Source organism: Gekko japonicus, unplaced genomic scaffold, assembly GCF_001447785.1.
Source record: "Gekko japonicus isolate JY-2015 unplaced genomic scaffold, Gekko_japonicus_V1.1 scaffold182, whole genome shotgun sequence".
Taxonomy (NCBI): domain Eukaryota; kingdom Metazoa; phylum Chordata; class Lepidosauria; order Squamata; family Gekkonidae; genus Gekko; species Gekko japonicus.
Genome location: NW_015173128.1, coordinates 1,186,924 through 1,210,109, shown reverse-complemented (window position 1 = coordinate 1,210,109; position 23,186 = coordinate 1,186,924). Strand labels below are relative to the sequence as shown.

Genomic DNA, 23,186 nt, shown 5'->3' with positions numbered 1-23,186 from the left:
GCGGTGGGGGGGGGGGGGGGGGGGGGTGGAGTTCCAGAACACGTGATGCAAAAATACGAGAAAGAAGAGTTTGATTTGCATGGTTTACATCGGTGGCAGAGCTTCTTCTCGGAGCAGGAGCTGAAGGCTGTGTTTCTTTGTCAAGGATGCTACTGGCGTTTCTGACAATCAGGACCCGATGACTTCCCCTGGAGCACTGGGCACTGGGGGCGGGGTTCCACCCTCCAAACAGGTTGAGCCCCACTGCAACACAGAACCAAGCCGACACTCTGAGCACACGGCAGTTTAGCCGACGTTAACAATCCTAAGGGAAAGAGCGATTCAGAACTCGGCTCGCCAGCAAAACAACAGAACGGAAGCGGCGCTGCTGGGCGCAGAGGAAGCGGCTGACGGTTCGACGGTACCCGAGAGCGATGCAACAAGGAAGCCGGACAGACGCAAACGAGCAAAACCGGAGACAGACAGACAGGTCCGTGTAAAGCAAGGCTGCTTAATGAAGGGGGCGTCCTCCGGGACGGCTGGATTAAGCTCAAATTCCTTCTTAAGACCGTCAGCCAAGGGGATCAACAGCCCACCTGGGTCTTTCATTCTGGGAATGCTAGTGCATCCGACCAGCAATGCCTTTTTACCTTTGTGGGAGAAAGCGTGGCCGAAACATAAAGGTGTCATGGCTCTCGGGGAGGGGGACCTGCGGTCAAGAAATGCTGGATGGGAATTCAGGTTTAGGGTTCAATTTGACAAAAGCCCCCAAAGTACAAATCAGGCACCAAGATTTTCCCAAGCACGTCTGACCCACTGTGACGGCTGACAAATGTGCACATGACTATGTATTAATGGAGATTTAAAATCAGATTTAAGTATGAGTTTTAATTGACCGATCTGCACGGAAGTAAAAAAAACGGCACTGTAAATGAGAAAGTGTAGCTCCCCAACACGGCCTCCGTTGCAGTAGGCAGGCATCTCTCATCAAAGGGAACGCTGTGATTGTCTGCAGTTCTCGATAAATACGTGCGCTAAAGACAACGAGCCGCTTGGGAAAAATAAAACTTGCTGCCCAATTAAACTGGCAGCAACTTTTCAGACGGTCAAAATGTTTTTAGGTGATTATTCCAACGGCTGAATTATGTTTTTAGGTGATTATTCTCACTGGCGCCGGACCAGTGAATCGATCTACTGTTTCCAACGCTTCCAATGTGCCTTGGAGGAAGCATGGCAGACAATCCAAGACGCAATCCCAGCGGCTACAATCCCATCAATCCAGAATAAAAATTCAAAATATATACCAAACATCTTTTTCGAAAAGTTAACTTCTCTTGGAAGAGAAACACACACTGTTTGGGGGAAATCGACAAGAATCCTGCGCCAAGTCTGTCTCTCCAGCAGAAGCACCGGAGCTCCAGGCCAGCTGCCACCAATCGGGGAGCAGGTCTGATTCTCTGCCCTGGAGAGAGGTGTCATGTCCGCTCCCATCCTGGCACGCAAACACACGCCAGGTGTTTGGGATGCCCGGGGAACCCTGGCCAAAAGCTGGCGACAGGAAGTACCATCCACTCCCAGCTGACTGACGGCAACCCCCTCGGGTTTTCAAGGCAGGAGGCGTTCAGAGGTGGCCTGCCGTTGCCTGTCTCTGCATTGTGACAGCGGTATATATATGACCAGGGTCTGACATACCTGAGGGACTGCCTTTCCCCATACATACCCCAGAGAGCACTACGGTCCGGGGCCCAACATCGATTAGTGATCCCAGGCCCCAGGGAGGCCAGGCTAGTGGCAACCAGGGCTAAGGCCTTTTCAGTGGCGGCTCCTACCTGGTGGAACGAGCTCCCGGAGGAGATCAGGGCCCTGCGGGACCTCTCACAGTTCCGCAGGGCCTGCAAGAAGGAGCTCTTCCGCCAGGCGTTCACTTAGGAGCCGCCACTGCCACCACCACCAATTGTCCTGCGGTAATAATGGGACAGTCGGGATGGCCTATTATAAAGATCTAGCCACAACACTGCGACGGATCGGTACCACTGAAGTGTAACATCTATAGGGCAATATCTATCTAGGTCACCATCTTGATACGACTAACTGGGTAACATCACCGAACACTTTATTATTGTTAAGGATGTTGTTTTATTCTGTTTTTAAATGTTTTATATCGGCACATGTTGCCCCTGTTTGTGAGCCGCCCTGAGCCCGTTCGCGGGGAGGGCGGGATAGAAATATAATAAATAAATAGATAAATAAAAATAAATACATTCTCGATGGCCTCCATCCAAGGACTAAGCTGGGCCGACCCCTGGCTTGGCTTCCAGGATCAGACTAGCCTCGCCCACCCAGGTCAGGAAGCCACAAGTTGGTTTCCAGCAGAAGGCGTGAAGCAACAAATGCAAGAGAAACGGGTACATTAGCCGGTGCTGAGCAATGCTCCCTCTGAGCTGCGGAGTCTTGTGAGCAAAAATTCTACTTTGTGAGCTACTGGCACTAAAGTTGTGAGCGAGCCATTTGGCTAATGGATAAATCAGTCTGTTTTGGAGCGATCCTTCCTGAGCTAAGACAAAAATGTGTGAGCCGGAGGCTAAAAAACTGTGAGCTGGCTCACACGACCTCAGCTTAGAGGGAACACTGGTGCTGAGTCCCTTTCCCTAAGCGATCCGTTTCTGAAATCAGACGTACTGGTCACTCGCTGAGACTAGGTCAGCGTTTCCCAGATTTCCGATGCACACCAGTTGTGCTGAATTACAACTGGAGGCACATGTTTCTAGACCGTGTAAGAATTCCCCATTCTTGTGAAGAATTCCTTTGTTTCTGCATGAGTCCCTGTTCTGAACATGCCTCCTGACTGGAAGGAGGACAATCCAGAACAGGCTTCATACGCAGCTGCAACGGTCACACTCCTCTGATGCTGGCTGATTTTGCTGTGTCTTTGCATCGAGAGGGGACAGAACGATTCAGTCCCATCCAATGCACAGAAGTAGCAAAATCCCTGATATAAGAACACAGCAAGTGCCCTGCTGGATCAGACCAATGGTCCATCTAATCCAGAATCCGGTCTCACACAGGGGCCAGCCAGTTCCTCTCGACAGCCAGCAACAGGGCACAGAGACCAAAGCCTTCCCCTGATGTTGACTCCTGGCTCTGGGATTCAGAGGTTTACTGCCTCTGAATGTGGAAGTTCCCCATAATCACCATGGCTAGTAACCACTGATAGACCTCTCCTCCATTAATCTATCTAATCCCCTTTTAAAACTGACTGTGGCCAGGCCAGATCAGAGAATCGTGCAGGGTCACGACAGGCAGGCTCCTTCCTCTGTTGGCTGGCATTTTTCATTCACCCTGGCAATGAGCTAATTTTCACTTGATATCCCATGGTGTGCTTGAGCTTGTTCCCCACACAGTTTGGAAGTGAGGGGGCTAAGAGGATACAGCCGTCCGGGTGGATATTGTCCCTTCCGGGTGGGACGTGGACCATGATGCTTAAAATCTCAGTGAGGCAGCATTGAGTAGCGGCACAGGAGTACAAACCCCTGAACGGCAGCAAGCAGCTCTCCTTCCTTGCGGAGGCTGCCACGCCCAACAGAAACCCCTACGGCTCAACGGCCAAGCACTGTGCATTCAAATGCCCGTGACCTGCTAGCTGAACAAGAACGATATTTCTTTTCTATTGCCCACTTGTAAAGCACGTGCTCCTTAAACAAATAACTCTCTTAAGCTACCTCCGATCTCCTTCCATAACCTCGCTGAGCCCACGGAACCTCGGAGACAGGTCCCCGCCAATGCTCCCTCGAAGCTGTGGAGTCCTGTGAGCAAACATTCTACTCTGTGAGCCGCTGGCATTAAAGTTGTGAGCAAGCGATCTGGCCACTGCATAAATTAGTTCGCCCTGGAGCCGTCCTCCCCGAGTTAAGACAAAAAGGTGTGAGCTGAAGGCTAAAAAACTGTGTGCTAGCTCACGCTAACTTGGCTTAGAGGGAACACTCCCCACCCCCCACCCCAGCCTAATTTAAGTGAGCACGTGTAAAACGCCGGCGGAGGGGGTGGGGGGGGGGGGGGGCTAAGAATTTAGAGCACCGTCCTTTGGAGACAGCCTCACCCTCCGTCCCTCCTGCTGCAACCAAAAACGTTCCCACTTGGAAAACAAGATGTGGGTGGAAACGGGTACAAAACGGAACAGCTGGGTTTTGTTTTTTTCTTAAACCTCTCAGGTAGGCTAAGCCAATATTCGGCACGTGTCACAGATGTCCCTTTTGGGGAGGCTATCCAGGCCGGGCGCTAGGAAGCCCTGCAGACTATCCAGTTATCCAGTTACCTTTTGCTTGCCGGCCTTAATCCAAAAGAAAAGGGGGGGGAAGAATCCATTAATAGGATTATTCTGTTAACAGGATTAGGTGATGGCGATCCGTGACGAGTGCCGGAGGGGGGAGTCCCGGCTAGTGTCTCAGCACCAGCAGGATTACCGGGGATTTGGGTCGGGGAGACAAGAGGCCAGCATGGCACGTGAAACAAACAGTGCTGGAAGACGTTTGGAGCGGGAGACAACAAAACCTGCCAGGAAAGATACACAAGAGAGAGAAACGGCACGAGGGTGCAAGTGTGCCCACCGGGACGGAAGTAGAGTGTGCCACCCTGGGGCCAAAGCCCGCCCCCCCCATGCCCGTTTGGCGCCTGAGAGCGGAAGGGCGGGCGCTCCCCGGCCCCCTACCTCCGGGTCCCCTGTGCCTCCTCCAGCTCCTTCTGCAGCCGGGCGCTCTTCTCCTCCTCCTCCAGCAGCCGCCGCTTGGTGGTCCGCAGCTCCTGCTGGGCCTCGCACTTGATGTCGTTCGCCACCACCACCGCCGTCTGGAGGTCTGCTTGGAAACGGCGCCACTCTTCCGTGTCCTCCTACGGGAAGGGGAAAGAACAGAGGGGGAGGTCTGAGCCCGGCTGGAAGGGAAAGGCAAAGGGCGGAGGTTCGCCAGGACCCTGAGCGCCAGACCGCCACCCTCTCTTCGCGTACAGCACCCGACAATAATACAGGCAGCCTAAGAGATGGGAGGGGCACAGGACTAAAGGTGGCCCATAGAAGGTTCCGAATTCTTTGCCGGGCATCATCACTTTAAAGGTCTCCAGTAAAAGGCCGGGAGAAAGACCGTTCTTCCTTCCTTCCTTTGGAGTAAAGGAGCAGGTCGACAAAGCGTTTCCAGACTATGCCAACAGAATCACTCCTGGGACCAGGGCTATTTTGGGGCAGGAACGCACAGGAACGGAGTTCCGGCTGGCTCCCGAGTTAGCCACGCCCAGCAGGAACTGATTAGCATAATAGGCCACACCCAACAGCAGAAACTCATTAGGATTGGCTACATTAGGGGTGTGTGGCCTAACATGCAAAGGAGTTCCTGCTACAAAAAAAGCCCTGGGTTTTGACAACAAACAAGGTAAACAGAATAAGAAGCAAAAGGTGAGTGTGGCTGGATGACCACACTTCTGGTAACACGGGGATGTGGCCTAAGGTGTGGCCTAATATGCTAATGAGTTCCTGCTGTTGGGTATGGCCTATTATGCTAATGAGTTCCTGCTGGGCTTTTTCTACAAAAAAAGCCCTGCCTAGGACGATATTTAAAAATACCCCAGGATCAACGTATTTGTATCTGTAAAACTTGCATGGAGGACCATTTCATGATGTCACGGTCTGCCCATTGTACTGGGAACCGAGATGTAAATTCTTGACTGCAATAACAGATCAACTGCGGAATTTTCCTGACATCGACAAATTAATATTTCTGCTCCCAGACGCAGACCCTACAGTTTCCTAAAGGGTAGCACTCTTCGCCTTAGCGGCTAGTGAAATCAGGGCCCAGAACATAGTAAAATGAAATTCAACTGTAAAGCGGCGATGTAAAACGGCAATGTTTGAGGCTGTGTATGGGTATCTGTATTTAAGATCCTAATTAGTTTAGATACTGAATGAGCAGGTGTTAGAGGCTGCTATAATTTCATTCTCATTCAAATTCCAGTTGTCTGTAAGTTGTCTAATTTGTACATTTTTAAACATTGTGACGGCTGATGGCGACACGATAAATTTTACTATCATGATCACTAGTTCCAAGCGCCAGCCTCTGGCGACAGACTTCAAAAGGAGGGAAGAACAGAGCACCGCCAGCCGTTGCCTATGGCTCACAACCAATGTTCCCTTTAAGCTGTGGAGTCTTGTGAACAAAAAATCTACTTTGTGAGCTGCTGGCATTAAAGTTGTGAACAAGCGATTTGGCTGCTGCATCAATTAGTTTGCTCTGGAGCCATCCTGCCTGAGCTGAGACAAAGATGTGTGAGCCGGAGGCTTAAAAACTGTGAGCTAGCTCACACTAACTCAGCTTAGAGGGAACAGTGCTCACAACTTGAAAACAAGATCGGAGTCCACAGCTACACCTTAAAGACCAACAAGTTTTTCGGGGTAGAAGCTTTCGAGAGGCGAGGCGCCCTTCCTCAGATGCGGGTCTGTCAAAGGGAGCTGGGACTCACGAAAGAAAATTTCGTTGGCCTTCAAAGTGCTAGTGGACTCCAGTCCTGCTGTACTACGGCAGACCAACATGGCCGCCCTCCGGAAGCTCATGACTTCAGCCACTTCAACGCATCTCCAGCTGCGGGCTGTCCCTTGCCTCGCTCCTCATGAAAACCACAAACCCAGGAACCCAGCCCTGCAACAGACCTACATGCCAACTTTCAGCTACACCGTCCTGAGCTCACCCACTTGCAGGTCATCGCATGCCAAAGGCCAACGATGCCCTTCTGCTCCCTACTGTCCGCTAGCTGCCATGTTTTGCTTGTTCCCTTCTCTGATCCTGGCTTGCTCGCTGCTTTGCCGCTTGCAGTAAACAATGCTAGGGAGACCGTGAGAGCCAGTACTGCCAGACGGCGTTATCTGTCTGGCCTTGTGAAGGAGGGAGGGCTTGTATTCCACCCCTGGTGTGAATCTTTCGGCTCTCATGAGGCACTGCGACTCTCCCGCTTATCATGTATCCTCCCGCTGGGAGAATTCCCCCGCGCGCGCGCTCGAATTTCATTTGCTAAGCCATTTGCCTCATCCTGCTATATGTAAGGATGTTTTTCGCCCCATGGGTCATTCCTAACAATAATCCTGTGGATATAGTACCCGTTTTGTAATCTAATAAAGCATAACGCTTCCTTGGAAATGTGTGTGGAGATTTACTTGCTGCTTAACCTGACACCTACCCTGGACGAAAGTCAGTCCCTGCCAGTGTTCCCTCTAAGCTGAGTTAGTGTGAGATAGCTCACAGTTTTTTAGCCTCCGGCTCACAGATTTTTGCCTTAGCTCAGGAAGGACGGCTCCAGAGCAAACTGATTTACGCAGTAGCCAAATTGCTGGCTCACAGCTTTAATGCCAGCAGCTCACAGAGTAGAATTTTTGCTCACAGGACTCCACAGCGTAGAGGGAACATCGGTCCCTGCATAAGGGAATCAATGAACACAAAGTGCTGGACATAACAGGTCGCAACGTCAAGAAACCAGAGGGGGAACACTTTAATCTCCTGGAATGTACCGTTGCAGATCTGAAAGTCTCTGCTCTATTTTTTTTTTAATTCAAAGGGAGAATACAACAGAAAATTACTCAGTTAGAACTCATCAGGAAACTGGACACTCTCACTCTGGCCTAAACAAATATTCGCGTTTCATTACTCAACTCATAGTTGGAAGGGACCTCCAGGGTCATCTAGTCCTACCCCCTGCACAATGCAGGAAATTCACAACTACCACCCCCCCACACACCTCCAGTGTCCCCTGCTCCATGCCCAAAAGATGACAAAAAACCTCCAGGTTCCCTGGTCAGACTGGCCGGGAGAAAAATGGCTTCCTGACATTATATATCTTCTAACAGCTGCGGTGGCTCAAGTGGTTAAGACGCTGAACTGCAGGCTGTGGAAGGTCAGTAGTTCAGCAGTTCGAATCGAGACCCGAGTTGCCGCATGACGGAGTGAGCTCCCATCTCTAGTTCCAGCTCCTGCCAACCTAGCTGTTCGAAAGCAAGAAATTGCAAGTAGATAAACAGGTACCACTTTGGTGGGAAGGTAACAGCGTTCCGTGCGCCTTGGTGTTTAGTCATGCCGGCCACATGACCACGGAAACGTCTTCGGACAGCGCTGGCTCTTCGGCTTTGAAACAGAGAAGAGCACCGCACCCTAGAGTCGTATTCGACTGGCTTTCGAGCAAGGGAACCTTTACCTTTTTAACAGCTCAACAGGCCACACTTTTTTTTGAGACTTTCACGGTTTCTTCTTGATGTGTTGCATCCTATTGTAACTCGTTACTGATGCCAGCTAATTTTTTCAGGCTCCTGACTGTTTCCCCCCCCCCTGCTTAGTTGTTGTTTATCCTGCTTCACTGCACTTCTGTTTATTTGTACCCCACAAGCACCTCTGATTTCTCTCCTCCTCCATCACGTTTAACACCCAGATCTGTTCCAGCCGCTCACACAGGGAGTCACACCAGAAAGATCTGGAACAGGATTCACACCGGGCCTCTCTCTGATCCAACTCCTCCTCCTCCTCTCCTCCTCTCTGATTTTTCCCTATTAAAACCTCTAAACATTATTTCTTCTTTGCAGCATCCGAAGAAGGGATATCTTGCAAAAGCTCGTGCTGGAATAAACGTTGTTAGTCCTTAAGGAGCCGCTGAACTTCTGCTTTAGTTTGCCATGAAAGACTAACCCGGCTACCCCCTGGAACTTCCTTTGGAGGGCTGTTGCAGTCCAAGCAACCTTTAATTAACCCATCAATAAATTGTAACATTTTTAGCTGCCTTTCTTCCATAGGGAGGTTGAGATGGCTTAAAGGAAAAAAAGGAAAACAGAAAAAAGAAGAAAAAGAAAAAGGAAAAAGGAAAAAGAAAAAAGAAGACAAAGAAAAATGAAGAAAGAAGAAAAAGAAAAAAGAAAGAAAAAAGAAGAAAAAGAAAAAAAAAACGAAAAAAGAAAGAGAAAAAGGGAGGGGGGGAGATGGCTGAACTTTACTGGCCTTGATGGCCTAGAGGTCTTTCAGATAGGGAGGGGCCACTGCTTCCTGACAGGGCCTCTGGTTTGTATGCCAAATGATTTGTGTTCCTTCCCCAGCACTTCTGGTTAAAAGGATATCCAGCATCGGGCGAGAGCCTTCTCTGCCGCAGGGCCTGGACAGCTACTGCCAGTCGGAGCACGGAGTTCCGAGCAAGGAGGACTAATGGGTAAGCCAGCATCATAATTCTGGATTTGGTGTGTCCTGCCTCTTCCACTGTAAGGTGGGATGTCACCCAAGGTGCCTTGTTTACAGGCTTCAAATCCCTGCAGCCGGAAAAGCATGCTGCTGTTCTCAATAAGCAACCTCCAAATCTCTTTAATCGTTTCTGATTAATCGTGCCCCACGCCATCTGCAGGCAGCCCACCGCTGGGTGAGAGAGGGGCAGATCTGACCCGCAGGGCGCCCCTCCGAGCACACTGCCCTGTGCATGCCCTGCAGAAGTCAACCGGAGCTGGCCCAGAGCATCACCTTGATCTGCTTGTTCAGGGCCTTCAGCTGCCTCTCCAAGTCCAACTTCTGGTCCTCCAGTTTCAGCAGATTACCTGGGGAAAGTTCAGAGGAGAAGATTCTCTTGTGATATGCTGAAAATTAGTATCGTGGTCGCAGTGGCTGACCGTGTTCAAAGCCCCACTGGGTGAGGTTGGACCCCTCTTCGCCTAGCCTACCTACCAGGGTTATTGGGAGAAATGAAACAGAGGAAGGAAGAACTCGGCTTACCAGCCAGGGCTCACTGGCAGAACTAACAGAGACAATGGTGGCCTGAGTCTCTGGGGAGCCCTTGCAGGCTGAGTGGGGGAGTTTGATCCAAGGGGCAAAGGTTTCATCTTTGGGCAGGAGATCCAGTCTCAGAAATCACAGACAGGACAGCGGAAGAGGAATGTCCTTTCTTATCCAGGGCTGCCTTCAACCCCACAAGGAACCTTTTGCCTCTCAAAGTGTTGTGGGACTTGGGGGGGATTTCATACTACTGATTAGCCCAAAGCTAGCTCAGACCAGCGGTCCATCTAGCCCAGCATCCTGTTTCCAACAAGAGCCAGACAGATGCTCCTTCCGGGAAATTCTGAAGGACTGCCCAGAGGTGAATCGTAGCAACCTTTTGTTGCCCATCCCATGAATTTTGTGCTCTAAGGTAAACGGATTTTTAACATGGAGGTTCAGTTTAGATGTCCTGGTCAGCGACAGAAGTAATATTCTCATCGATTGGCCTGGATCTGTTTCCAAAGCCAACCAAGCCACTGGCCACCATTATTATTGAGAGCCAGTTTGGTGTAGTGGTTAAGTGCGCGGACTCTAATCTGGGAGAACCGGGTTTGATTCCCCACTCCTCCACTTGCACCTGCTGATGTGACCTTGGGTCAGTCACAAGCTCTGGCACAGCTGTCCTTGAAAAAGAGCAGTTTGTGTCAGAGTTCTCTCAGCCCCACCCACCTCACAGGGTGTCTGTTGTGGGGAGGGGAAGGGAAAGGAGTTTGTAAGCCGCTCTGAGACTCCAAGTGAAGGGCGGGGTATAAATCCAATCTCTTCTCTTCTTCTTCTATTCTTTTGTGTTCGCAAATATCTGAACTTGGGCCTTTCTATACAGCTTCGTACGGGCCAAAATAAAAGTACCCCTCGGGTACTTCCCTCAGGAGGGAAAAAAGAAAAACAGAGATCAATTTTTCAAAAAAAAAAATTCCCACCCAAACTTGCTAAAGTCTGGGCTTTGTAAAAATTAGCTATTTCCTCTTTTATCATGCAGTCTTCTTGTGATCAAAGCTCAGCATTTTCTGCCAGCAGATGGCGATCTTACATTCCTGTACTATCCTGCTGGATCTGGTCCTAAGTGAGACCTTTGGGCATGTTTGTTTGTGCACACAAGAATTACACCTGTCAGATTTGCATTGACAATACAATGCACCTGTGAGAGGGGAGAGCATGGAATGTTGCCCCCCCCCAAAAAAAACCAACACCCCAGGAACAGCATGCTGCCTATAAAATGGCACTGCAAAAGTGATTCTATTTTGGGAAGGATGATAAAAAACCTTGCCAGCTTTGCCTGATCCAGTTCTGCTTGCAAACGTTTTAATTTACACAGTGCTAAAAGAGAATAAAACCCACATTTTATGAACATTGCCAATCACGGATGTTATTTACTCCAAATTAAAGACATGATTGAATTTTTTAAAAAAGGAAGGAAAACTATCTAATCCTTTGAAGGCGGGCTCCCAAATCCCTGGAGGAAAAAATGTTTCGAGGGCATGAGTGCTGCGGGGGGGTGTGTGTGTGTGTGTTTGACTGCCCGATGTCCACTTTCGGGAAATGAGGGGAACAGAGTGGCCCACCCCTCCTTGAAGACTCTCTGCCATAAAACCGGTGGTGGTGGGGGCTAAAGAGTTACATTTTGGGTGTAGGAACCCTGTGTTCAAATCAGATGCCTGAATCTCATTGGTGAGCTTTGGGCAAACTGTGCGATAACTGTGTGTACAATAAATAAAACAAAGGAACTGGCTTGCTTTCCAACAGCTGTCAGCCAGGATAGCTAAAATGGAACCTCCCCATTCCGAGGCAGTGTACCCTCTAATCCCTGAACACAAGCAGCTGGGAAGGCCAGTCTCTTTCATGCCTTCCTGGGGAGCTTCTCAGGAGGGCGCCTAGCCAGACACTTGGAGCTGGAACTGAATCCTGGACCACCTCGGTCAGATTCTACACAGCTGGCAGGACTGGGCCATGATGGGGACAGGAAGTGACACGCCCAGCAACCTCCGCCCCCTTCTCAAAATGGCCCCGCTAGTAAACTAGCCACTGATTACATTCACTGCTAGTTCCTTCACCTACTGGGGGGAAAATCTTGACAGTTTTTGCAGTTTTCCCATTGACATAATCAACCTGAAAATTCAGATCTGAAGGTTTTTTATTGGGGCGGGGGAACGGAAATCTCACCAAATTGTAGGGTTGCCAAGCCTGTTGGAAATGTCATGGGGAGGGGTGGGGGATGTTCTGGGAGCCTGAAGTGTCATTGCGTGACATGCCTATGGCACCCCGAAGCAACGTGGGCATGTCGGTGCCGTCGGGGGTGACACTCTGTTTTTTTGGCAAAACTTTATGGTGAAATCAGCCTCAAACCATAGAGTTTTGCCCCCAAACCAGAGCGTCATCCCCCGACAGACGTCACCAGGTCACCTCCTCATGTAGGCATGTTGTGTTTATTTCCAGTGACATTGCTGTTTGGCGGGGGGGGGGGATTTCCTCCTGCTGAGCAGCAGGAGGACCTCCAGGGGTTCCCCCACCCCCAAATGGGGAATGGCAACCCTACCAGATTTGCTAACTGACCTCTGCTAAGAGGCCGTCCTGTCCTGTCCCCCCCCCACACACACACACAGTTCCACCTACTTTCCAAATCGCTGATGGTCTGGTTGTCATGCAGCTTGAGGGCCCGATGCTGCTCCACCTGGTCTTCCAGCTCAAAGATGGTCTCCTTCAGGTTCCGGATCTCGGTTTCGTTCTCTGAGGTCTTCTCCTGCAGCTGGAGGCTGGCTCGGCTCAGCTGCTCCGCCTGCCGCTCGCACTGCTCCTTCAGCTGCCCCCGCTCCTTCTCCACCTGGGCACGGGGGAAAGGAAAGAAACCTGGAGAAGCTGGCAGTGTGAGTGCCCCAATTCTGCAGAGGTGCAGGAGGAGGATACGGTTGTGGGGACAGAATTCATTTTGTCCTGCGATTCTCAGCTTTACTTTCTGAAAACAAGAGCCAAGTTCCTAGCCCTTATGATCATTCAGGGACACGGGGGAAACGCTTCATGAAATCACAGTGCTCCTTTCCAGTGGTCTAGAAGGGCACGAAGATTTAACATCGCCTTTGGGGAGGGGAGGAGCCTCAACAGTGTTTTGTGTAGTGCTCAGGAGCCCAGACTCTAATATGGGAGAACCGGGTTTGGTTCCCCTCTCCTCCACATGCAGCTGCTGGAGTGACCTTGGGTCAGTCACAAGTTGTCTCAGAGCTGTTCTCTCAAGAGCAGTCCCTGAAAGAGCTCTCTCAGCCCTACCTACCTCACAGGGTGTCTGCTGTGGGGAGGGGAAGGGAAAGGAGATTGTAAGCCACTCTGAGACTCCAAGTGAAGGGTGGGGTATAGATCCAATCTCCTCCTGCTGCCCTTTTGGTATAGCGGTTAAGAGAAGCAAACTCTAATCTGGAGAAAACCAGGTTTGATTCCCCACTCCTCCACATGCAGCTGCTGGAGTGACCTTGGGTCAGTCACAAGTTGTCTCAGAGCTGTTCTCTCAAGAGCAGTCCCTGAAAGAGCTCTCTCAGCCCTCCCTACCTCACAGGGTGTCTGTTGTGGGGAAGGGAAAGGAGTTTATAAGCAGCTCTGAGACTCCTTTGGGTAGTGAAGGGCGGGGTATAAATCCAATCTCTTCTTGTTCTTCCCTGCTCCTCTCCACAACAGAATCCAAATTAAAATTATACCAAATCAGAGGAATTATGCAGATTGGCTCCATTTGCTTAATTTATTCATTGCAGAATCACTCTCACCTTAAGTGCAGAATTTTAAATTGTTTGGGCAACCAATTTTTAAACACCGCTGAAGTCCCTCCCCGGGCTCCACCCTCAAACCTCCAGGAATTTCTCAGTCCGCAGATGGCAACCCCATACTGCCGTCTCCCTCAGGCCCCGTCCTCAGGGAGCACATGGGCCTGAACCTGGGCTGTACCACTTCAGATGGCAGGTGGGGATTTCCACAATCAAATGCACCACCTTAAAAAAAAAGTCCCTGTGAGCAGAAGTTGGGTGTGCTGGGGAAAGGGTCTGTGCTCACCGCCTTTCATGCTAGATTTCTGTGGTGCAGGACTTTAAAAAAAAAAAATGGAGAAGAATTCTCTGTCAGGTGAGCCTCCCCTTGCAATCTGAAATGGTACAGTCCTGACACGGGGTCCCTCACCTCAGTGAGGCTTACACCTGAACGCAGAGGAAGGAAAGAATAAAATGCAGGAAATTTGTGGTTGTTAAGCAGACCCTCCCAGCAATAAAAACCCGGAGCGGAGTCAAAACAGGTCGTCGGTTTTTCTCTGCAATTCCTCACCAAGCCAGGCCTCCTGCGGGCCCTCCCTCCTCGCCTGCAGGCTGCCGTCACCCCCACCGCCAGCCAAAACACGGCTCCGGTTTCCAATCAGGTGGCAGCTCTTGGCAGCTCCCTCTTCCTCTGCAGCGACTGCTGCTCCCCAGGCCGGGACACCCAGCCCAGCAGCCAGCAAAGGTTAATTGCAGGCTTGAGTTACAAGTGCGAGGCTCGCTGATCAGAATACCACCCCCCCAGCACGAACACCTGGGTTCCCACAGCAACACGGACTCCTAATGATGTCCAACTGCCCAGGAGAAGAGGAGGAGGAAGTGCTGAAGGCTGAACTTGGAGGGAGGAAATAATGACGGCGATGCTCTTTGCAAACAGTAATTTTACTCCAGAGTCCAAACGCGGGGCCTTTCCTTGCAGGGGATGTGTGCGAAAGGGGGTGTTTCCGAAGGGCAGCAGTGCCCAACACTGAATGCAAGCTGCAGGCACTCTTTCCACTTCTGACACCAGAAAAATCCGCTTTCAGAGTGTGGGCTCTCAGGGGAGCTTTCTCCCTTGTGTTCAGGCATGACTGGAAAGAGACAAGCAGAGAGCAGCAACTGATGCTGTGCTGCAGCAGTCGGCCCCGTTCCGAAGGCAGGCATGTCTGTGCCAGGGCTGACTGGATGCAAACAGTGCACAAAAGGGCTAGCATTATCCACATGTGTACAAGCAGAGCCCGGACGGAAGGATGCAGGGGCAAAATGCGCAGAGATGCAATGATCAACCTCCTCCTTCCTCTGAGAGGGGTCAGTTCTGCTATGTCTCAGTATCAGGAGTGGGTGAATGCTCCAGTTCTAACACTGCATTAAGAACATAAGAAGAGTCCTGCTGGATCAGACCAGTGATCCATCTGATCCAGCATCCTGTCTCACACAGTGGCCAAAAAGTTCCTCTGGAGGGCCCACAAAAGGGCATAGAAGCCGAGGCCTTCCCCTGATAAGAACATCAAAAGAGCCCTGCTGGATCAGACTGAGGGTCCATCTCGCCCAGCATCCTGTCTCACACAGTGGCCAAACAGTTCCTCTGGAGGACCAACAACAGGGCAGAGAGGCCGAGACCCTCCCCTGAGCTTGCCTTCTGGCTCTGAGATTCAGAGGCTTAGTGCCTCTGAACGTGGAAGTCCCCCTCAGCCACCGTGGCTAGTAGCTATTGATATTATCCTCCTTGAATTTATCTAATCGTGGGTACATGCCCCACATTTTCCACAGTGAGCACAGAACCATCCCCCCTAACAAACTGCAGTGGCTGTTTTGGGGGCTTCCGCATAATTCTGCCATGCGGGATTGTCCCACTTTTCAGGTTTATCCAAACCTGCCTCGGCACGATCTTTCTTGAAATGTCATACCCAAAGCCAATCCAGGGAACTGTGGATTTCCACACCTCGACTGCCTCTTTTCCTACCGTTTTCTCCTGTGCCTGTCATTTCTACCCTCCCCGCCCTCCATAACCGGCAGGTTTCTTTTTCTGGCTTCTTCTTCTTCTTTTTTTTTAAAGATCACTAGTAAATGTATTACTAGAATACTGCTAGACTGTGTCAACAGAGCTACGACCTTTTTAGAAAATAGCAGGCAAAGACCACTCCAGTGGCAATGGGGGGGGGATGGGGGGTGCAAGAATACCCCAGGGGGAATACCTCACACAGAAGACCCTTTGCCATTGCCAGTGCTATCACTGCAAAGCAGCAGCCCCGGTGAACGACTGTTTGGGATGCCCTTCCACACAGCAGCTGAAGAAGCAGAAGCAGAAGAAGAGACTGGATTTATACCCCGCCCTTCACTACCCAAGGGAGTCTCAGAGCGTCTTGCAATCTCCTTCCCCTTCCCCTCCCCACAACAGACACCCTGTGAGCAATGTTCCCCTCTAAGCTGTGGAGTCTTGTGAGCAAAAATTCTACTTTGTGAGCGACTGGCATTAAAGTGGTGAGCGAGCGATTTGGCCGCTGCGTAAATTAGTTTGCTCTGGAGCCCTCCTCCCTGAGCTAAGACAAAAATGGGTGAGCCGGAGGCTAAAAAACTGTGAGCTAGCTCACACTAACTCAGCTTGGAGGGAACACTGCCTGTGAGGTAAGGTGGGGCTGAGAGAGCACTCTCAAGTACTGCCCTTGAGAGAACAGCTCCGAGAGAACTTGTGAGTGACCCAAGGTCACACCAGCAGCTGCACGTGGAGGAGCGGGGACTCAAACCCGGTTCTCCCGGATTAGAGTCCGTGCTCCTAACCGCTCCACCAAACCGGCAGATTGTGACGCCCCCTGACAAAGCTGCCCCGCTCCTGCAGCCCTTCCAGCTCAGCTCTCCCAGCCCCTTTGAGGCTGTCCCAGACAGGGCCCTGGAATTCCCGCTGCGCAGGACAGAGAGGAAGTGCCATCGCCACGTTACCTTCGAGAGCTGCCCCTGCACAGCCTTCACTTCGCAATTCGCCTTCAGCAGCTCCTGCTTGAGCTCGGTGCAGGCCAGCTCTAGCTGGTCCTTCTCTGCCCGCGTCACTTTCAGCATCTCGCGGACTTCTGAATTGTCGGCGTCGGAGCCCATCGCGTCGATCGCCGCCGCCTTCTGTTTCTCGCTGTCCAGCTGCGACCGGAGAGAGCCGTTCTCGATCTTCAGGCCTTCCAGGGAGATCCTGCAGTCCTCCAGCGTCTTGGCCAGGGCGGCGTTGCCTTGCCGTTCCGCCTCCACGAGGGCGCTCAGCTTCTCGTTCCCTTCTCTCAGCCCCTTGACGGCCGCCTGGGAGTCCTGGTGCTCCCGTTCCAGGCTCCGCAGGCTGCTGGTCAGCTGCTGCTGGATATTCAGCATCTTCTCCCTCTCGAACTGGGCCTTCTCCATCAGCTCGGCGCACTTCTGCTCCAGCTCGTGGACCTTGGCGTCGTGGGCTTTGCTCTCGTCGTTCTTCGTCCGCTCTTGCAGGAGGGCCACCAGCTTCTCGTTCTCTTGGCTCAGCTTCTCGGCCCTCTCCCGGTGCTGGCAGAAGGACGTCTCCAGCATGGCCTTCTCCTCGGCCAGCTTCTCGTTCTCGGCGGTCAGCTCCTGGACCACCTGCTGCTGGTCGGAGAGCTCCTGCAAGGTGGCCTGCAGCTCTTCCGCCGTGCTGTGGTGGTTCTCTTCCATCTTCTGGATCCTCTCCGTGAGGGAGGCCACCGAGAGGTCGCTGGCGTTGTTGGGCGAACTCCCCGAGGTCGAGCATCGGGAGGTCTTGAAGGGGGTGCTGCTGGAGGAGACGGGTCTCGACGGTACGTCCATGATGTGCTCGAAGTCGGAATTGTCGGGCGACAGGGAAGCCTTGGTGACGTCGCTACTGGAAGACCCGGAATTCCGCAAGGGAGGCCCATTCACTCGCTGGTAGCCGTCGCCCGCGATGCCTTGCATGGGGAGTTTGGTGGGACTGCCAAAGCTGGACTCTTGCGTCAGGGGGGTCGGAAGACTGCTGCCGCCGCCGCTGCTTGCCGTGTCTGTCGACGGCGACTGCTCTACATGACTTAGTTTCTCTTTCAAGAGCCGGTTCTCTTCCCCCAGGCTCAGCAGCTCTCTCTGGAAAGCCTTGTTTTTCTCCTGGAGGGCCCTCACAAACGGCTCCAGCTTGGCTGGTGATGACGGCAAGGCATCTGCGTTTTGGTCCAAGAGGCCGGCCGTGTCGACGCCGCTTGGCGGCTCTTGGCGCTTCTTCAGCTCGCTGCGGAGTTTGGTGATCTCAGAATCTTTCGTCTTGGCCTCGGCCAGGAGCTCCTTAACCTGAGACTCCAGATCTGCCTTGTCTCCGCCCTCGGCCTCATTCTTGGACTTGATGGCCGGGCGCAAGTGCTTGGTAGGCGTCGGTGTCCCCGAGGAGGTTGGGCTGGGCTGGGTCTTCCTGGGTCGCAGGACGGCTTTTTCTCTGGCCACGGCAGCCGTTGGCAGCTCCCGGGGAGCTGGGATGCCAGTCCGCTTCGAGGATGGGATGGAACCTAGGAAAGGGAAGGAGGAAAACAGTTCAGGCCTCGGGGAAGGCGCGTCAACAGAGTATCCTCAGTTTATTCCCGATGGAATAGTCTGTAAAGCACGATGGCTTCTTTGACTTAGTCATGGTGGGCCCAATGCAAAAGCTCAGTAACAGTGCAATGCACAGATGGAACACAATTCAGAATCAAAAGCATCCCATAATAAAAGGATGGAACTTAGTAAAATTTTGAAAGTCAGCTAAACTATCAGAAAGCCTCCTAGAAGAATGAGGTCAAAGTCCTTAGAACCCAATCAATTAAAATAGGAGGAGGAGGAGATTGGATTTATACCCCGCCCTTCACTCGGAGCCTCAGAGCGGCTTAAAAACTCCTTTCCCTTCCCCTCCCCACAACAGACACCCTGTGAGGCAGGTGGGGCTGAGAGAGCTCTGACAGGAACTGCTCTTTCACAGACAGCTCTGACAGAACTATGGCTTGCCCAAGGTCATCCAGCAGCTGCAAGTGGAGGAGTGGGGAATCAAATTCGGTTCTCCCAGATCAGAGTCCGTGCACTTAACCACTACACCAAACTGGCTCCCAGGACTTGTTTTGGTGCCCAGGAGATAAATCTTGCCACGGTTTCTACAGTCCCCTTGTGGGACCCCAAAAGGAGATCTAACAGACGGTATTCCACAGAGTGGGCGGGAAAAGTAGCCGTAAGTGCAGCAAATGCACTAGCTCTTTGCACTGCATACAATTTACAGGAAGACAGAAAACGTGTAACAGATTCAACAGCCGGAACGCCACACTGAAAACATACGCTAAAATGCACTTAGAACAGGGGGCCTCAATGTATTGCCCATGGGCTGACATCTCTTCTGGGCGCCTGCCAGGTGTATTTAGGAAGTGGGTGGGGCCAGCTAGGGCTTTGGCCTAGCAGGGCTTCTGATTGGCCACTGCAAATCTGATTGGCTGTGCGATTTTTTTTAAAAAGTGTTGCATTGGCGGCAGCTGCCACTCCGGCACAGGGATCTGCACTGCGTTACTTAAGCGGTGGCAATCGTTTGGTGGCTGTCTCCGCCTCCTGCAGCAGGCGTTTGTGTCGCTGCGCCCAGCATGCCGTGTCGGAATTCCAAATGTGCTCGCAGACTCAAAAAGGTTGGGGACCCCTGCCTCAGTGCTGGGAGTGTCCTTTGAAATGCTCTTTGGGTTATACACAGCAAGGGGCCTTCGCCTCTGGCTTTTTTGTTTCGACACTTGAATGCTGGATGACAACAACATCCCAACCTTCTGCTCTGGTCCCAAACTGCTGGAAAGCCCCTTGGCCCCCCTCGCCTGACTAGGCAGGGTACAATGCTCCCTCTAAGCTGTGGGGTCTCGTGAGCAAAAATTCGACTTTGTGAGCTCCTGGCATTAAAGCTGTGAGCGAGTGGTTTTGGCTACTGCACAAACTAGTTTGCTCTGGAGCCGTCCTTCCTGAGCTAAGACAAAAATGTGTGAGCCGGGGGCTAAAAAACTGTGAGCTAACTCACAGTAACTCAGCTTAGAGGGAACACTGCAGTCTGGAGCCATCCTTCCTGAGCTAAGACAAAAAACTGTGAGCTAGCTCACACTAACTCAGCTTAGAGGGAACACTGGCAGGGTGTGAAAGGAACACTTGGTTTTTTTGGACTCTTGAATCTGGATGGACAGAGGAAGAAAAGAGCTTTAGGCTGGAAAAGATTGGTCAGAGTTTCTGGCTGGAAGAAGCGGCGTTTTGGAAGAGCGTTTTCCAAACTTTCGATCGCTGTACAGGGGTAATTTTTGGATGGAAATGGGGAGGCACGCTTTACTCTTCAGATGCCAAAAGACACACAGAGACAACATTTTTTGAGCCAGCTCCCATCATCACAATGGCCAGACATGCTCAGCTAGCGCTGCCCCATCTCCACTTGCTCAGCCAGCGGGGGCACACGCTTCCTGGGCATCCATGTGACCTTTTCCTCTACGTGTCCTGCTTCTGCCCCCCCCCCGCCACCCGGTGCGACCACGCGTCCATCAATTTGGTACCGTCTTTTGGCAATGGCTGAAGTCACAGTGCCTTTGGATGACGCCATGAAGGTCAGAAGGTGTGCCTTTTGCAAGTCCTGCCCACACTGACACCATTTCCCTTATTTCCAAGGAGAGCCAGTTTGGTGTAGTGGTTGAGTGTGCGGACTCTAATCTGTGAGAGCGGGGTTTGATTCCCCACTCCTCCACTTGCACCTGGCTGGATGACCTTGGGCAAGCCACAGTTCTGATAAGAGCTGTCCTTGAAAAAGAGCAGTTTCTGTCAGAGCTCTCTCAGCCCCACCTACCTCACAGGGTGTCTGTTGTGGGGAGGGGAAGGGGAAGGAGTTTGTAAGCTGCTCTGAGACACCTTTGGGTAGTGAAGGGCGGGGTATAAAGCCAATCTCTTCTTCTTCTTCTTAGTTCGACCCCCATGTCAAAAAAAACCCACACACACATTCCAGAGATCTATTTTGGCCTTTAAAAAAAACAAATGAGTTGGGAATTGTTAGAAATTAGTCCGGTGGCACCTTAAAGATGAACAAAATTTGTGGTAAGGTATGAGCTGCTCACTTCTTCAGTGACTCACGAAAGCTCCTCCCCTGCCACAAATTTTGTTCATCTTTGAGATGCTACTGCGCCCTTGCTCGTTTCTGCTGTTACAGACAGACTAACACGGCTCCGCATCTTGACCTTGGGGAGTTGTTGGATCGCCACACTGTTAATTTTTTTTAAAAAGTCTCCAGCTCTTTTAACTGTGGACTTCCAAGGCGAAAGTGACGCTATAGCAATCTAGCAATTCCTGATTTCTTTAAAAAATCCCTCCAGCGGATGGAGGCCCTGATGTGGATAGCCCAGACTAGACCCATTTTGCACCGCATCTCAGAAGCTAAGCAGGATCAGCCCTGGTCAAGGATTTGGATGGGAGACCGCTAAGGATTACCGGGGTCGCGAATACCAGGCAATGGCAAAACCATGAACATGTCTTGCCTTGAAATCGCCACCAGGGGTCACCATAAGGTAGCTGTGGGTTGACAGCAAAAAAATTTAAAAAGTGGATGGGGAAAATGGTAGCCACCAGGGAGGGAGGCTGAGCCAAGAAAGTATAGAAGAATCTGCTTTGTGGACGTTCCGTTGTCACAGCAAATGCCTCTTCCAGTTACGGCATCAACAAGAGGGATGCAGAGAACTGTCTCCATGTAGAAGCGGCACCATATGTGGAAGGATTTTTTTAAAAATGCACAACAATGTCAAGGGTTGGATGCTACGGGTCTGTCCAGCGAATGGCGTCACACGTCGATGCTTCAGTTTTGGGGCAGAAAATGGTAAAATTGGCTACAAACTCTAGAGTTTTGCCCAAAAACTAGAGCGTAACCCCCGGAACGGCCGTAACATAACATCCGAGTGATGTCATCGCAGTCCCTGCACAGCAGAAGATCCCGGGCAGGACCAAGGATCCCCCTGCCGGCTGCCGGCTGCCGGGTAGGACCTGCCAAGTCTAGTTATAACAGCAGATCTCCAGGTGCCACCTGGAGACTGGCAACCCTACCTTCAAACCAACTGGTGCGACTGAAGGAAGCAGACGCAAAACGGGAAGCCCTGAGATAAACTTCTCACAAAACTGAAAAGCAGGTCTCCAAATCGAGCGGGACGACTTTTTTGAAATCTGGACCAAGTACAGATAAGACAACCACTGAGCTACCTGGGAAGAGTGCGGACGTTGAATCAAGACGCCCGCTGGGGCTGCCCAGCTCCTGGTGGAATTCTGGAGTTCCCCCAGATCCCAGGCGACAGACGTCAGCTCCGCTGGAGGAAAGGGCTGCTTTGGAGGGTGGAATCCACGGCATTATCCCCCACTAAAGTCATCCCCCTGCTCAAACCCCACCCTCCCCAGGCTCTACCCCCAAAGATCTCCAGGAATTTTCCAAACCAGACTTGGCAACTGGCAACCAATGCTCCCTCTACGCTGTGGAGTCCTGTGAGCAAAAATTCTACTTTCTGAGCGACTGGCAGTAAAGTTGTGGGTGAGCAATCTGGCTACTGCATAAATTAACTTGCTCTGGAACAATGTTCCCTCTAAGCTGTGGGGTTTTGTGAGCAAAAATTCAACTTTGTGAGCTACTGGCATTAAAGTTGTGAGCGAGTGATTTGGCTGCTGCATCAATCAGTTTGCTCTGGAGCCCTCCTTCCCGAGCAAAGACGAAAATGTGTGAGCCGGAGGCTAAAAAACTGCTAGCTCACACTAACTCAGCTTAGAGGGAACACTGCTCTGGAACCATCCTTCCTGAGCGAAGACGAGAGAATGTGTGAGCCGGAGGCTAAAAAACTGTGAGCCGGCTCATGCTGACTCATCTTAGAGGGAACATTGTCCAGGGCAACCCAGCTCACCTGGAGGGAACAGCATGCAGCTTGGGAAGGGGGGGGGGCGTGCTCTGGAGCATCGCATCCCTGTGGAGCCCCCTCCTCAAAGTCTACCCTCCCCCAGGATTCCCCCTCTCCATCCCCAGGAATTTCCCAAAGCACAGTCGGTAATCCTAGGCTTTCCTACATGTAAAAATATGTGGCAGAAAAAGACATAAAAGAACTTGGCCATGGCCATGTGGCAGAACTCTCTCTCTCTCTCTCTCTCTCTCACACACACACACACAGTCATCAGTTGGTCCTCGGTCTTCAGACCCCGCAGCTTGGGGGGAGGGGGGACACGGCCATTTGTGATGGAGGCACCCGGCCAAACAATTCCTTCCCCAACGCAGCAAACCCCCAGAGTCGCATCGTTAAGGCACTGACAGCAAACAAGGGGGCCTTTGATTCTTTTAATCACATTACGTGCACTTAATTGCAAATCCCGACTATCAATTCCTTCCTGGGAACGAGTGCGCCTGCCGCTCCTTCTCAAACACACAAATTGCCAGAAATTAAATCATTTGCATTTAAATGAACGGTGGCAGGAGATCTGGACAAGGTCCTACTACAGGGGGAGGAAAGGGGAGAGACTGCGATGGGGGCAATCTGGGCTCTGAATCTCTGCCACGGGGGCTTCTCTCTGCATGGCACTCTGGAAAGTCCTACGGTTAGAATGAAACCAACAAGGGATTTCCTAAGGGAGGGCAGCCAGGGGTCTGCCACCCAGTTCGCCCGAC

The 23,186-nt window shown here is 51.7% G+C and overlaps 1 protein-coding gene across 3 annotated transcripts in view; it reads right to left on the bottom strand.

Moving 5' to 3' along the window:
- Window positions 1–23,186, bottom strand: part of SPECC1 (sperm antigen with calponin homology and coiled-coil domains 1) — a 134,530-nt gene that overhangs the window by 59,969 nt on the left and 51,375 nt on the right. For all 3 annotated transcript variants that reach the window (XM_015422065.1, XM_015422067.1, XM_015422066.1), the window contains 4 exons: window positions 16,487–18,045; window positions 12,399–12,606; window positions 9,498–9,571; window positions 4,685–4,863 (listed from right to left, as the gene is read on the bottom strand). In XM_015422065.1, the coding sequence (XP_015277551.1) occupies window positions 4,685–4,863; window positions 9,498–9,571; window positions 12,399–12,606; window positions 16,487–18,045 (2,020 nt within the window). The remainder of the gene's footprint in view (window positions 1–4,684; window positions 4,864–9,497; window positions 9,572–12,398; window positions 12,607–16,486; window positions 18,046–23,186) is intronic.